This window comes from Brachyhypopomus gauderio, chromosome 10 (assembly GCF_052324685.1).
Source record: "Brachyhypopomus gauderio isolate BG-103 chromosome 10, BGAUD_0.2, whole genome shotgun sequence".
NCBI lineage: Eukaryota > Metazoa > Chordata > Actinopteri > Gymnotiformes > Hypopomidae > Brachyhypopomus > Brachyhypopomus gauderio.
Genome location: NC_135220.1, coordinates 1,453,648 through 1,467,103, shown reverse-complemented (window position 1 = coordinate 1,467,103; position 13,456 = coordinate 1,453,648). Strand labels below are relative to the sequence as shown.

The 13,456-nt window shown below is 40.8% G+C and overlaps 2 protein-coding genes and 1 long non-coding RNA gene across 12 annotated transcripts; 1 reads left to right on the top strand and 2 right to left on the bottom strand.

Moving 5' to 3' along the window:
* Positions 1 to 5,255, bottom strand: LOC143525051 (uncharacterized). Its single transcript, XR_013133558.1, has 2 exons — positions 4,804 to 5,255; positions 1 to 3,712 (listed from the first exon to the last, which is right to left on the bottom strand). It is a non-coding gene; the product is annotated as an uncharacterized LOC143525051 (long non-coding RNA).
* On the top strand, positions 2,325 to 9,022 carry c1galt1la (core 1 synthase, glycoprotein-N-acetylgalactosamine 3-beta-galactosyltransferase 1, like a). 7 transcript variants are annotated; one of them, XM_077018516.1, is made up of 6 exons: positions 2,325 to 2,362; positions 2,700 to 2,803; positions 3,024 to 3,115; positions 3,878 to 4,065; positions 5,682 to 6,346; positions 7,193 to 9,022. In XM_077018516.1, the coding sequence occupies exons 4-6, from the start codon at positions 3,888 to 3,890 to the stop codon at positions 7,529 to 7,531; spliced, it is 1,182 nt and encodes a 393-aa protein (XP_076874631.1). In that variant the 5' UTR covers positions 2,325 to 2,362; positions 2,700 to 2,803; positions 3,024 to 3,115; positions 3,878 to 3,887; the 3' UTR covers positions 7,532 to 9,022. The 7 variants fall into 7 exon arrangements, 6 of the variants coding, with proteins under 6 accessions (XP_076874631.1, XP_076874632.1, XP_076874629.1 ...); XM_077018517.1 differs by lacking the exon at positions 3,024 to 3,115 and having other exon boundaries at positions 2,330 to 2,362; XR_013133557.1 differs by lacking the exons at positions 2,325 to 2,362; positions 2,700 to 2,803 and having other exon boundaries at positions 3,068 to 3,270; positions 5,682 to 6,507; positions 6,730 to 7,335.
* On the bottom strand, positions 8,983 to 10,979 carry tac3a (tachykinin precursor 3a). 4 transcript variants are annotated; one of them, XM_077018521.1, is made up of 7 exons: positions 10,773 to 10,979; positions 10,042 to 10,203; positions 9,843 to 9,942; positions 9,712 to 9,741; positions 9,536 to 9,612; positions 9,237 to 9,306; positions 8,983 to 9,117 (listed from the first exon to the last, which is right to left on the bottom strand). In XM_077018521.1, the coding sequence occupies exons 2-6, from the start codon at positions 10,141 to 10,143 to the stop codon at positions 9,238 to 9,240; spliced, it is 378 nt and encodes a 125-aa protein (XP_076874636.1). In that variant the 5' UTR covers positions 10,144 to 10,203; positions 10,773 to 10,979; the 3' UTR covers positions 8,983 to 9,117; position 9,237. The 4 variants fall into 4 exon arrangements, with proteins under 4 accessions (XP_076874636.1, XP_076874639.1, XP_076874637.1 ...); XM_077018524.1 differs by having other exon boundaries at positions 9,559 to 9,612; XM_077018522.1 differs by having other exon boundaries at positions 10,042 to 10,168.
* Positions 10,980 to 13,456: the final 2,477 nt, after the last annotated feature.

Here is a 13,456-nt window from a genome sequence, read left to right as displayed (position 1 = left end):
CAATGTAAACCACACATTTATTATTTGCAGTAGTGTGTAAGCACAAAATACATATGACTCAGAGGGACTCTAACCAAAGACGAGCAAAGAACATAACATCAACACACACTAAATACAATCACATAAACAAATGCAACGCAGATTACAAACAAGACAAGAGATAAGCAACACAACAGAAGTGCTTCTGGACTAATTATTTTATGCACTTACGCAGTTTTTCTTTTGCAGCGTGATGGACTTTCAGGGCCACCATACGAATGACACAAATGAACACACACACACACACACACACACACACACACACAGACGAACCCGAAGGAGGGGTCAAGGGTGAACAGTGGCAAAACTCTTTACTTTTATTTTATACCCTAATGACACAGCAGACATTTATTAAGTAACGTATTATATTTGTGAAGTAATATATACTGCTCAAAAAAATAAAGGGAACACTAAAATAACACATTCTAGATCTCAAATAATAAAATATTCCAGTTGAAAAGCTTTATTTATTACATTGTGGAATGCGTTGAGAACAAAATAACATAAAAATGATCAAAGTAAATCAATATTATTATCCCATGGAGGTCTGGATTTGGAATCATACTCAAAATCAAAGTGGAAAATCAAATGACTGATTCAACTTCAGTGGAAATTCCTCAAGACGAGTAAAGAGGCTCAGTAGTGTGTGGGCACGTCTGGGCATGCTCCTGATGAGGGTGTTCTTCTGAGGAATCTCATCCCAGTCCTACCCTGCATATTTTATTGTTTCCCTCGACAGGCCTGAAGTGTGGAGATCCAGCCCGGAGGTGGTGCGGATCTGGGCCGGAGGTGTATGGCTCTGGTCCGGACTGATCCAGATGTAAAATGAGGATATGGATGTGAGCCAGAATAGAGCCGTATGAATTGAGACCTGTAAATGAGATCTATAGAGGTATTGGCCCACTGTGCAAAAGGACAGGGCCAGGGCCTTTACTATCCAGTTAATCCCTGTTACCACAGAGTTACAGTTATTCAACATTTACCCATCCACAACTCCTCACCTGAGATCTTGAGATCTGTAGAAACTGTTTTCATCCAGGATTGCTATATTTTTCTGCATCCATCTCCCAGCACAGTTCTTTTGGCAGAGAAAAAAAAATCCCCATAACATGATGCTGCCATAACTTGTTTGACTGTAGGGGTGGAATTAATGAGGTGCTCGTGTCTGGTTTCCTCCACACTCACCAAGGTGTGCTGATGCCTATTGACATCACCTGCTTCCACAGCTGAGGTAAGTCTACTGACAACTTCAACTGTGAGCCCGTATATAGACAGGCGTGTGCCTTTCTTAATTATTAATTCAGCTAGGCACAGATAGACTCCAGTGAAGTTATAGAAATATTTCACGGACCATTGATAGACGTAGGAGGCTCCTGAGCTCAATTGTGAGTGTTATCCAAAGTATTCAAATTATTATATCAGATATTTAAGTCTTAAATGTTACACATTTTAAAGATATTACAAAAACTTGCTTTGCGAAAATGCCTGTTGTGTGTAGATAAAGGAGCTGAATCCATTTTAAGATTATACTGAAATGTATGTACGAGAACACTAGCTCAACGGAATTCTGTATCTTAAAGAATGGGCCTAATGTCGATAAAAAGTATTTTAAAAATATGTTCCTGCAAATATGAATAATAGGGTACAAAATGTCACATCTAGAGGATCTGACCTACATAATCCACATTAAAGAGAGTTTATAAAGGCATTCTCATTAACTCATGGCAAATATACAAAGATCTCTAAGACGTCATCCGTCTTCCTTGACCGTTGACTTCTTCTCACCAGCAGATGTCCTGGTGTTCGGTTCGCCAAACAACTTCTCATGCTTTAGAAAGATCCACAGCTTTGGAAAGCCTGCTTTGCGATCCCTGCGTGCATCTATCGCGCCCGTTTTACGTCTTGAGGATCCTCGGGTAGGAGGGGTTTCGTTGAGGAAAGACCCGCGATTCCTCCAATGAAACAGCTCAGTAGACCACAGGAAGATGCTGGGGTGGCTACACAAAGAAGGCCTCGACACTGAACACAAGCATAAACCTATAATCTGCTTCTTAAGGCGAACATGATACAAGCCTGCGCGGTTTTAGTGAACGACATTAGGCGCAAACGTTTTCACAAAAACCGCATCTTTTGTTGGAGTTAATCTTCGTTCTCGAGCTGTACAAGTTCGGTTGATTGCAGTTATACTGCGCTGTCGACGTGGACCACACCAAGCCGGTGAGATGGCACGCTTAACAAGAAGACAGCGTGAACGTTGAACATTAACATCATGGTACAGAAAAGCGCCGCTCGCAGGAGTCGAGAAACGGAGAGACGCGAGAAGGTCCGTGCGGTCTGTCACTCGGATGCAGACGTTTCCTTGTGTCTTTCCTCAGATCTAGCGGCTAGTATTAAACAACACCGCGTAATCTTTACAGTTTACTTCTGCCTAATTTACGTCTGTGATAGCAAAGCCATGTTTATAGTTCAATTTGTTATTCATACAGTCTTATTACATCTTAGACTGTGTTAGAGGCAGACCTGTCCAATACGTATCCTTAATTTGGTGCAGTTTATCAACATTTTTTACATCACCTACAACTGTTTACATCGTGTAACGTTATAGTCAGAAGGCTAACATTTCACAGTTGTACAAGTCACCTTTGTCTGTGTCCTTGCAGTTTTATCCGGATTAGGCTACTGACTAAATACGGCCTAACAATGTGAGTTCAAGACAAGCGAAAGGTCTGTTGGTCTGGGAACTAAGATTTTCCAGTCGCCCAAGGTAAGGCAATTAAACCTCTCTTCTTTTTCCATTTTTAATGCTTGCATTAGTTCATTGATTTCCAGGCTGCTTGTAAACATGTGTTCCTAATATTGAGATAGCCACAAGGCAGCATAGACGAAGCATGCTACAGATTGATACTGAAAGATGAGTTGGCTCATTGCATGGATTACAGTCTTCTACACTGCTTTTCTTTTCTGGATGAACTCTGTGTGTGCAGATCGTTAATCCCGTCTCAGATGGGCTGGATCATCTAGTTATACCATGCAAGAACCCTGTTATCACTGGATAAAAACATGGTCAAGTGTCATGGCAAGTCCCCATGCTAACTGTCATGTCAGGTTCTCTGACAGCACGGCCTTGATGGTGAAGAAGATATCTAAGCGTATTTATGAATCAGCAGACTGGAAACAACCCAAATACTATGGAAAAATCACTTTCAGTGGAGTATCACTACTACTACGACAGTAATCAATCAATTTCTGTACACATGTTTTTTTTTTTTACCCATCTTGTAAGTGTTCCCCAGTGAATCAATGCAAATATGATTGGAGGGAATTTAAAGATGGCTTGATAAAGATGGCTTCATCTGATCATTGATAGTATATGCAACACTTCTGCACTTTGTGCCTTTATGCAGTACAATCAGTACAGCATAAACAATGCTGAATCAATCCGTAATACAGTAATATAATTTAATACTCTGAAAATAATTTTAGAACATATTGTGGTGGAAATCCTGAAATCAGTCAAGCCTGAGCCACAGGTAGGTAATAAGAATGTCGGTGTGACTTCTTTTGTGAGACTTCCCTCTGTGTGGCTTCTGCTCATGCTGGAAACTGTTTGGCCATCCCTGTGTGCAGGCAGCCATGCTGCCTAAAGTCTTGGGTCTTCTCTTCACAGCCTTCACTAAGAGAGATTATCATAGTCTATTAATCTGTTTGTCTAAGAACAAAATTCCATCACAGTAAACAGAAACTACACTGGAATATATATTAAAATAACCCCCACAACTTTGGATTATAATCTGACGCATGCTAGCAAAATGTTGCATCTTTTATTTCTGCCTTTCAGCTGCGTCACCATGAAAGCCACAAGTTCCAGATCTGCTTTCTGTCTGGGCTTCCTGGTAGGATCCTGCACTCTCTACGTTTTCCTGAGGCTGATGAGATTTGAGAAGAGCTTCAGTCAGTGGCACGGGGGCCAGCAAGATTCACCCGCACCACCCACAGAGCACACCCACAACAAGTGGAATCATGAAGGTGCTGTTCTCATTAACCTCAGTCAGCCTCATCCAACAGCGTCTGGCTGTAAATCTCACCTTTCAGGACACCTCCTCTCTGAGACCAGGAAATAACGACTCACTGTCATGTGATTGCATAAGAATTTAAGCATGGCAGATCACGAGATCACTCATCTGCGTTCGCACAATACTACAGAAATACTGCACTGTATTGTCAGCTAATGGTAAATAGTACACTGTTTCTGTGATAGGGAGCAATTTTGAATGCAGAGATGGGTTATATTATATATATATATATATATATATATATATATATATAACATATATATATATATATATATATATAACATATATATATTTAGCAAACATCACATAGTCGTATGCAAAAGTTTGGACACCTCTTGCCAAACGGAGTTAAATTTATTATATATAATATTATGAATGCATAAATAAATAAATAGTAAAAAAAAAATATATATATATATATATATATATATATATATATATATATATATATATATATATATATATACTACACATTTTAAACTGAACGGAGTAGAAAGAACGTAACCATTTTTGACAGTGGCATTTAAGCACAATGAACAATAAAGTACATTAATGTGGCCACGCAGGATGAAAAACAAAATGCAAGACGAACTACCAAGAGTCACAAAAAGCATGCGCACGCACGCACGCACGCACGCACACACACGCAGTGTACAAAACAAAAGAGAACAAAAAACACATTTTCACTTACAGCCTTATCAATTATTCGTTAGTCCAATTGGCCTGCTGTCAAGTGTCCTTTGTTAAAAGTCGAACGCTAGACACTCAGATTTGTTTGGTAAACGACACCTGTTATATTCCAGTGCAATACCGCCCCACGCCAGTAGCTGGCGATCAAGATAATACAGGACCTCCTCTTTGGAACCTCAATGGGTCCCACAGATGAGCTAAGCGTCACAGGTGAGATGTACGGTCAGACCCGACTCGCCTCATCAGACCTGTGTATCAATGCTGCCCTCTAGTGGTTCGTACATCTATTAGAAAATACATACGTATGGGGTGCTATAGAGCTTTTCATATCGCAGTCCTCAAGGTTCAGGTCCTACATGTTTGCCAACCTCCCTTTACCTGTGGAGATGAAGTGTATATCCAAGAACTGATTGGACATCTCTCATATATGCAGAATAATTTTTTCAACTCTGTGAATATGATATGAATGGTCCAAGGCCTTCGTCAGTGTGCGATGATAAAGTGGACAACCAATTACATTAATCATCAGCTACATGGGATTATAAAATCTGGGACCAGATTTGGATTTGATATAGAGGCTATGATTAAAGCAGTTTACAGATACATTTTGGGAATAGAAGTGATGACTATCAAATATTTTGATCTTATGTGGTACATTTTAAAAATGTGTGCTATTGCCTTATTAAAATGCGTGATGATATCATTTAAGACACTAAGACTTGAATAACCCTGACAGCTTCATCCACAAAAAGATATTACACATCAAAAATGTAACTAGAGGAGGGAGTAAATATGCATTTTAAAGCTGTGTGTGTGTGTGTGTCTGTGTGTGTGTGTGTGTGTTTTGCCTGTTTGTTTTTTTTTGTTTTACCCCTGTAGGAGAGGACAGCCAGATAGCAGATGAACTCTATAAAAAGGTGCGGATCCTGTGCTGGGTCATGACGGGACCCAGCAACCTGCAGTCCAAGGCCCGCCACGTGAGGGCGACGTGGAGCCGGCACTGCAACACAGCGCTGTTCATGAGCTCCGAGGAAGACCGCAGCTTTCCCACGGTGGGCCTCGGTACGGGCGAGGGCCGTGAGCAGCTGTACCACAAGACCATCCGTGCCTTCCACTACGTCCTGAAGAACCACGGCGACGACGCCGACTGGTTCCTCAAGGCAGACGATGACACCTTTGTGGTGGTGGACAACCTTCGCTGGATCCTGGCCAACCACTCCGCCGACGAGCCCGTCTACCTGGGCAAGCGCTTCAAGCCTTACGCCAAGCAGGGCTACATGAGCGGCGGCGCAGGCTACGTGCTCAGCAAGGAGGCCCTGCGGAGGTTCGTGGAGGGCTTCAGAACCAAGGTGTGCACCCACACCACCTCGGTGGAGGACCTGGCCATGGGCCAGTGCTTGGAGAAGATGGGCGTGCTGGCGGGAGACTCTCGTGACACACTGCACCGCGAAACCTTCCACCCGTTCGTCCCCGAGCACCATCTCACCGGAACCTTCTCCAAGACCTTTTGGTACTGGAACTATTGCTACTACCATATCACCGAGGTTCGTGTTCGACTAAGCGTTTGAAATCCATGCTGATGAAAGTGTCTGTTGGGCATCCTGAAAATTCAATATCCTTGCAGTTTCTTAAGTTATTGCTTCACGCTCATGGGAAATAAACTTGGGATGCCTTGTGGCCCGGGGCGCTAATCAGTGGCGTGCGGGTGAGTGTTCTACCGCATGTGGTCCAGCTGTGAAATGGGGCCTTGACAAAACTGTTATTACCCCAGTGACACACTGGTGCATTATTTAGGGCAGTGTGTAATTCCTGAAGCTTGTGATGATGATTCATGCGGGATCAATAACTGTGCCCAAGAAATGTTCTGAATCCATGTCTCAGTTACCACGTTTTGTTCAAGATGTGCTCTCTCTCTCTTTAATGACAGCAATGTGACAAAGAAGAATGACGTCAGAGCAAGAGCGGAACTATAACCATAACAAAAGAATAATAATTACCTGGGAAATGGACAATGGCTGTTTGGAGTTGGAATGATTTCAGTGGTTTTCACTGTGTAAAGCTTCTGTCTATTATTTGATGGTGAAATTATCATCAACACTTTTTAAAGGTTCCTTGCAAAAGAAAAAAGCATTTTAATTATAACTCAAAATTATTTAAATGTCTTTAGAAATTATGTTTGGTTATTATGGGGGCTCCTGTCTTGTGGGGAGTTTTGTGGGGAGTCCGTTTATTTATTTTTTTGCTATGTATTTATGCAAAAATGACAAACAATCTGGAATAGATGCTGTGACTGCTGATTAAATGGATCTGTTAAATTCATATGCACTTATTGTTGTGAAATTTCTGAATGGTTTGATACATGTTCATCTCATTGCTATTCGCACCCACAGGGCCCACAGTGCTGTTCTGATCTGGCTGTGTCCTTCCATTATGTGGACCCCGAGCTGATGTACGTTCTGCAGTACTACACCTACCATCTCCGACCTTATGGCTACCGGCACCGGTACCAGGCACCGCACCCGCACGCCCTCACCTCGCAGACCCTGACGGAGAAGCCAGCACCAGCTACTGCGAAGGCTGCCTGGGCAGCATTAGAGAAGCCAGCCGGTGCTGGTACTGCGGGATGGAGGCGGGCCCGATCTGAGGCCGGAGGTGGGGTGGAGGGAACCTTCGAGCCCAGCGGCACTTCTCCTGCACAAGATGGCCAAGGGCAGCCCGGCGCAGACTAGAAAGATCGTGCGAATGTAGAAGAAAGGAAATGTGTGCACGGACAAAGACTATGCGTTGAAATCAGAGCATTGATATTTCCACTGCCAGTTGTCTATTGGCACCGGATATTTGCAAACATTTTCCCAGAGCTTCTATGACTGAGTTTATATTTCATACTGCCTGTGGATCATGCCACCTCCTGTGTTGGGCCTTGTCTGCTGACACAGCACGCCGGCCCAGAGATACGCCGTGTGGATAATGGGGCTGCTGCTTTTATGAGCCTGGGTGTGCTGCGTAACCACACACTGTAACATACGATTTACACCAAACTACTGCAATGTTTGGTATTCACAGGTGGAAACAAAAAGTAACATTCCACGTCAACACTGTTTTAATAAAATGGAAATAACCCTAACAACATAAACAAAACCCTTTTTTTGCATTGTGTTGGTGCTCATGGGTACATTGGGACTTTTTTCTTTTGACTTTTTGATCGTTTTTAGCCCTCTGTGCTGAACTTGTGACAGAGACTGGAGCCACTCTGTGTGGTAGTGTTTGGATGGTTGGTTGCTTATTTATTTATTCTTTGTTTGTGTACATGTAGTTTTGTTTGTGTATATGCCAGGTGAGGCAGTATTAGTCATCACATGAATCACCAAAGATTTATAGAGTGCTGATCAAAGATAAAAAAAATAATAATTTCAATGTTGCTATGTGACAGACATAATTGCCTTTGGTAACAGTTTTTGCACTTTTTACTTATTCAAATGATATTGTGTTTATGAAGTTGATTTATTATGATTGGCAGTACAGAGTCAGTATTCATTTGCAATAAGATACTGCTTTAAACTTAGTAATTCTACATATCAATGTTATTTAAATGTACACTAAGTAATGACTTCCCTGTAACTTCTTCAGTAATGTGTCTTGTTTCCTCCTGGTTGGTCTTGGAGGTAGGTTCAGGTTTCACTGTGAAAATGTTCCCAGCTAATGGGCTGCCCTGGGCCTCACCCACACCTGCTATTGGCTAAAAGTTGATTCTCTTCTATTGTAGTTACACAGGACAATTGTACTGAATGAAGCTAAGTGACATCTAAGTAGTGTTATTTGCAAATTAAATGTATTAAACTTGCACTGTGCTTCATAATTAAACGAAAGGAACCTTTTCTTTCATTCTAACCTTTATACACTATTCTTTTCCCTGCTCATGCTGTCATGGGTTAAAGTACATTGATAATTAACAGTGTCCTTGGTGTTTAAAATTTAATGTTCTGCATATACATTGAAGACAAAATCAATTAAATATGTTTATTTACAAAACTTTACATTAGGAAGCAAAAGTAACTTGGAAATAAATTATTCAAATGCACATAATGTATCTGGAGATTTGTCTAACTGGTGTGTACTATCATTTATAGTTAAATCCAAAAAATTATTTTTGATACATTGAATATGAATAATTGCTTCGAGGTTTTTTTTTTTTTGTTTTAATAAATTTTTACTTTTTTTTACACCAACGTGTGTCATTCAAAAGGAGTTGTCTTGTCAGACTCGTACAGGTGACGCAAACAGCAAGAAGTTCCATTTCTATAAAGCCCGACGAAATCTGAAATGAAACGAAGCCATATCAGTATCTCGCTGTGCAAGCAAGATACTTGTTAAATAAAATGTGCTTTTCGGTTTATCCGTCTCTGTACATTACAAACAAGGATATCAAGCACTAACCTCAGTCTGCATTTGTTAAAGAATATGCCTCTCGTGTCTGGGTAATCTTTCCTCCACGGACGCCCAATGTCTGTCAGCGTAAATACAGGACACCTGAGTTGATCTAACACATTGATAGTGTACAACGTCTTGTTCAACAAAGCACTAAAACTCATACTGGAGTATCTTTGCGTTTTCTTCGGCAGAACATAAGACAATTTAGGTTTTCTTTGGGTAGGGAGAGCACAGTTATTAATTTGATTGCACGAAACCAAACTCGAGCTTTAATTGATATTGCTTTGCGCAATTAGAAGTCTCACGTGCGAGCGCATTCCGCTCTCACCAGCGTCACTGTTCCGTCGTCCCATAAGACCAACAAAGATGTCGTGCATCTCTCCTGGAACCATTCAACGGATAATACGCAAAATTAGCAGCACACCTCTGTGACTTCAGTGGGAGGTTTATCTAGTATAAATCACAGGACGATGGTTCTTACTTTTACGCTGAGGCTGTACGTCGCCGGCATCTGAAAACAAACAATAGGTTGAAACATGAACCACCTCTATGTCTTAGTTTGTGGTAATGTGAATGTTTGACAGGACGACGCCTGCTAAAGATCGAACTCACCGGTACTTCTCCGCCCCATTAAACCGACGAAACTGTCATAATCTATGTCATTATATCGTTTGAGCAAGTTTCGAACCGATAGTCGAAAACTTGGGTTCTCCTGCGCAACAAAAAGCTTTATTATAGTGATGTAGTACACTGCGATATACATAACTAAGACATAAAATATGGGCCTACATATTCAAATGAAATCACTTACGTCTGAGGCTAATTTTTGTGATTCTCGGTCCTGACAGTTGGACTCACTGAGTCCAGGTTCCAACACCAGAATCCAAATCACAAAAAGTAATCCTCGCAACATCTTCGCAGGCAGTCTGTGGAAAATACTGTAAGTAGATTGTAGGCAAGTCTCTAGTGGTTGCTGGAAAAAAGGCAAGCGACCGAACCATTCAGTCTTCAACAGAACTAACTAAACTAAAATCAAATACATACTCCCCCCAAAAAATATACAGGAACTGAAATACTGGTGTTCAATTCCGTGTTCGCGGAAAAGTAAGAGCATAATAGCATAACAAACATATTATAAAAAGAATAGAACTTATACAAATAAAAAATAACATTCCCACAAAAACTGTTGGTGTGTAAGCTTTTGCTAATAGATCGTTTCGGCGTTGCGTTGGTGCTACTGTTTATCAAGTAAATCAAAAGACACAGCTTTGATATGATTAAAAACTTTGATATCAAAATGCAGTTTAACCAATGGTATTTAATTTTAGCTTTTCCACTTTGAAACAGTATGAAGACTACCAGTAAGAATGCGCTTGCGAAATGCATTATCTATCGAGAGGTTTGTGGAATTTCATAAGCTCTAGGCAATTGGACACTATCAAAAAGTCCAGCAGGCCTACACAATATGATAAATATTATGTAATTGTAACATTGATAACTGATAACATACCTATAGCCATTATAAACAGGTACCGCACCTACCTGAGCTGATGAAATCCGTATGTTCTTCAGGTAAGGCGTACGGTTGACTTTTATTGGAATAGGAGTTACAATTCTTCTTTGACCGACTGTCAGACCAGAGAGAGACAGGGATTTTCTCTCGATGGGTCGTTAAATGATAGCAACATCTGCGTAAGTCCAATCAGACGTTGCTATGTAGGTGTGGTTTAAGGTTATATATCCTCTCCATCTGAGATGACCACGCAAAGTAAGATCCTGACATCATTTGTGCAAAGCATTCCTTAAAAGGAGAAATCCATGCCGCGTGCTTTGGAAGGCATGTCGTCACTTTTCAATAACTTGGGGCTAATTTTCTAAAAGCATCAGAAAAGCAATTTGCCTTTAATTTCCTAGGCAGAAAAAAAACATCAATTCATCTTACAATCCATCTCTTGTTTGGATTTGGTCTCTAGGCAAACCTCTGCATGAAAGAAAATTCAGATATAAAACAAACTGGGTGTATGAGAAATGCAACTTGATCAGAAACTCTCAAATGCTTAAAAGAGATGATAGATGAGTGAGAATACTTAGTGATGACATTACTGATCACGAGTTCAAGACACGCTGATGACTTCAGCCATCAACAAGAAAAGCGTTTGCCTCCCAGAAACTTCACAGGGACAGCCTAGCAGCTGGTCGATAAACGTCAGTGATCTGGCACAGACGCAACCATCCATTGTTTACCTTGGGTGAATCAAACGAGCACCCATTGTATTGAACATTGATATAATTTTCAGAAAAAGATAGACTTTAGCATTGCTGAACTCAAATGAAATAAAACATGTATTAAGCATTAATGGCAATCACACACACATATATACATAGAAATGCAGCTGATGAAACGTCTTAAACTAGACTTCAGCACCATGGACAGCGCAGCTGCTGCCTTGAATGTTTAACCATAATTTCCAACATTTGACTCTAAAACGCTACCAAACACAAATTGCATGATTATGGTCCACTGAACAAAAAGACATTTGTTGTAATTATCTGAAGACAAAAAAAATAAATACAGAATGAGTTAAATGCAATATTTTATTTTTTCATTATCTACACCTCTGCGTGAGAGTGGCCGTGATATTAAAATGTCATCTTTATTGACTCCTTCTATTTGAACTTCTCTCTGTTAAGTAGGGCTTACTGTCCCTTTTTTCCGCCTGACTGTTTAATTGACAGGGCCATTGGCAAGAAAGTAATCTCACAAGGAAGCAATTACATAGATAATATGTTGCAGAAGCATCTTCCAGCATCAACCTACATAGACTTTTAAAGGGGAGTTTCTCACTGGCTGGCAACATGCACAGATGATAAGTGCAAACATTAGTTGCCGCCCACAATTAGTGCATATAAAGGCTACGACTGGGACTAACTCATCGTCATCATCGTTGTCGTCATCGTCGTCACGGACGTAGTTTTGGGGGGGGGACGGGGGGGACATGTCCCCCCCACTTTTTCAAAAGCCGGTTTTGGTCCCCCCCAGTTTTTACAGTTAAAACCAAATATTTAAGTAGTGACGAAGTCATGTCCCCCCCACTTTTTAACGGTAAAAAAACCAATATTCAAATAGCGACAAATCTAGCACTAGGATCATGCAGCACCCCCCCCCCCCCCCGCTTAACAGTTCGCCACCCCAGGTTGTGTCCCCCCCACTTATGAAATCAAAACTACGTCCATGATCGTCGTTATCATTGTTATCATCCTTATTGTCATTAAAAATGGTGATGTTATCACCAGCAATCTGTGCATATAAATGGTGGTGAATGCCTTAAGATGCAACAGGTACCAGGAGCAAAAATTTATGATTTTATCTAAAGAAATTGTAATAATTTTTGTAGTTTTAGTATACATATCTTTTGGAAGTATAGCATGCTATCAGATATGTACATATTTTATACAGAAATAATACAGTTCATTGATAGAGATGAACTCAGTGACACCATAGGGCTGGTTTCAGAGTGAATCTACAGAATGGGTTGAAACCAAGATAATAGCTTTGAAAGTGCAGGCATACTTCCTGTGTTGAAAATGACTGGCCTTATATGTTCAAAGGTCCATTATAAGAGTATTTCATGCCTGCAGATAAACCATTGTAAAGTGCCTAACAGATAATTTCTTTTTAAGCAGTGGCAGTGGCCCTGTTTATTGCATCTTATATTCACAAATGCACGGGAATACATTTTCTCTTCAGATGTCACAGGGGAAGAAGTGTGAAACTACCTATCGGTACATTACACATCAAATAGAGCGCATATTCATATCATCCAGAATAATAATCTAATAGGTTGTATTTATCGACCTGCTCTTTAGCATGCAAGCTTGTGTTCGTGCAGCGAGGGAATTAACACATCAGCAGGGCAAATCTCAGACTCATTCATATGGCATAATCCCATGAAGCGCAAGCATTCACAGGATCTCACAGAGCATACTGGCAATACTCTGACTACATACTCAACCTCTGCTAATGCACAGAGAATTATGTTGACGAGGGTTGATTAACCTGCATCACGGCTCTGAGTAGCTTGAGTCCCATGCTGAAACATGCGGAATAGGCAAAACCCTACAAGATGGGATATGAATAATTCATCATTCTTTGTCTATGTTAATTCTTTCTAGGTCTCTGGAAATGGGAGAATACCAACGCTATCAACATATGTTCCCCAGAGTAC

Coding starts and splice junctions, on each gene's coding strand:
- c1galt1la (XM_077018514.1), top strand. CDS start 3,068: ATGCAAGAACCCTGTTATCACTGGATAAAAACATGGTCAAGTGTCATG. Junction 3,271..3,877: donor GTATCACTACTACTACGACA/GTAATCAATCAA, acceptor TCTGCCTTTCAG/CTGCGTCACCATGAAAGCCA. Junction 6,347..7,192: donor GCTACTACCATATCACCGAG/GTTCGTGTTCGA, acceptor TCGCACCCACAG/GGCCCACAGTGCTGTTCTGA.
- tac3a (XM_077018521.1), bottom strand. CDS start 10,143: ATGTTGCGAGGATTACTTTTTGTGATTTGGATTCTGGTGTTGGAACCT. Junction 9,943..10,041: donor CACAAAAATTAGCCTCAGAC/GTAAGTGATTTC, acceptor TTTGTTGCGCAG/GAGAACCCAAGTTTTCGACT. Junction 9,742..9,842: donor AATGGGGCGGAGAAGTACCG/GTGAGTTCGATC, acceptor GTTTGTTTTCAG/ATGCCGGCGACGTACAGCCT.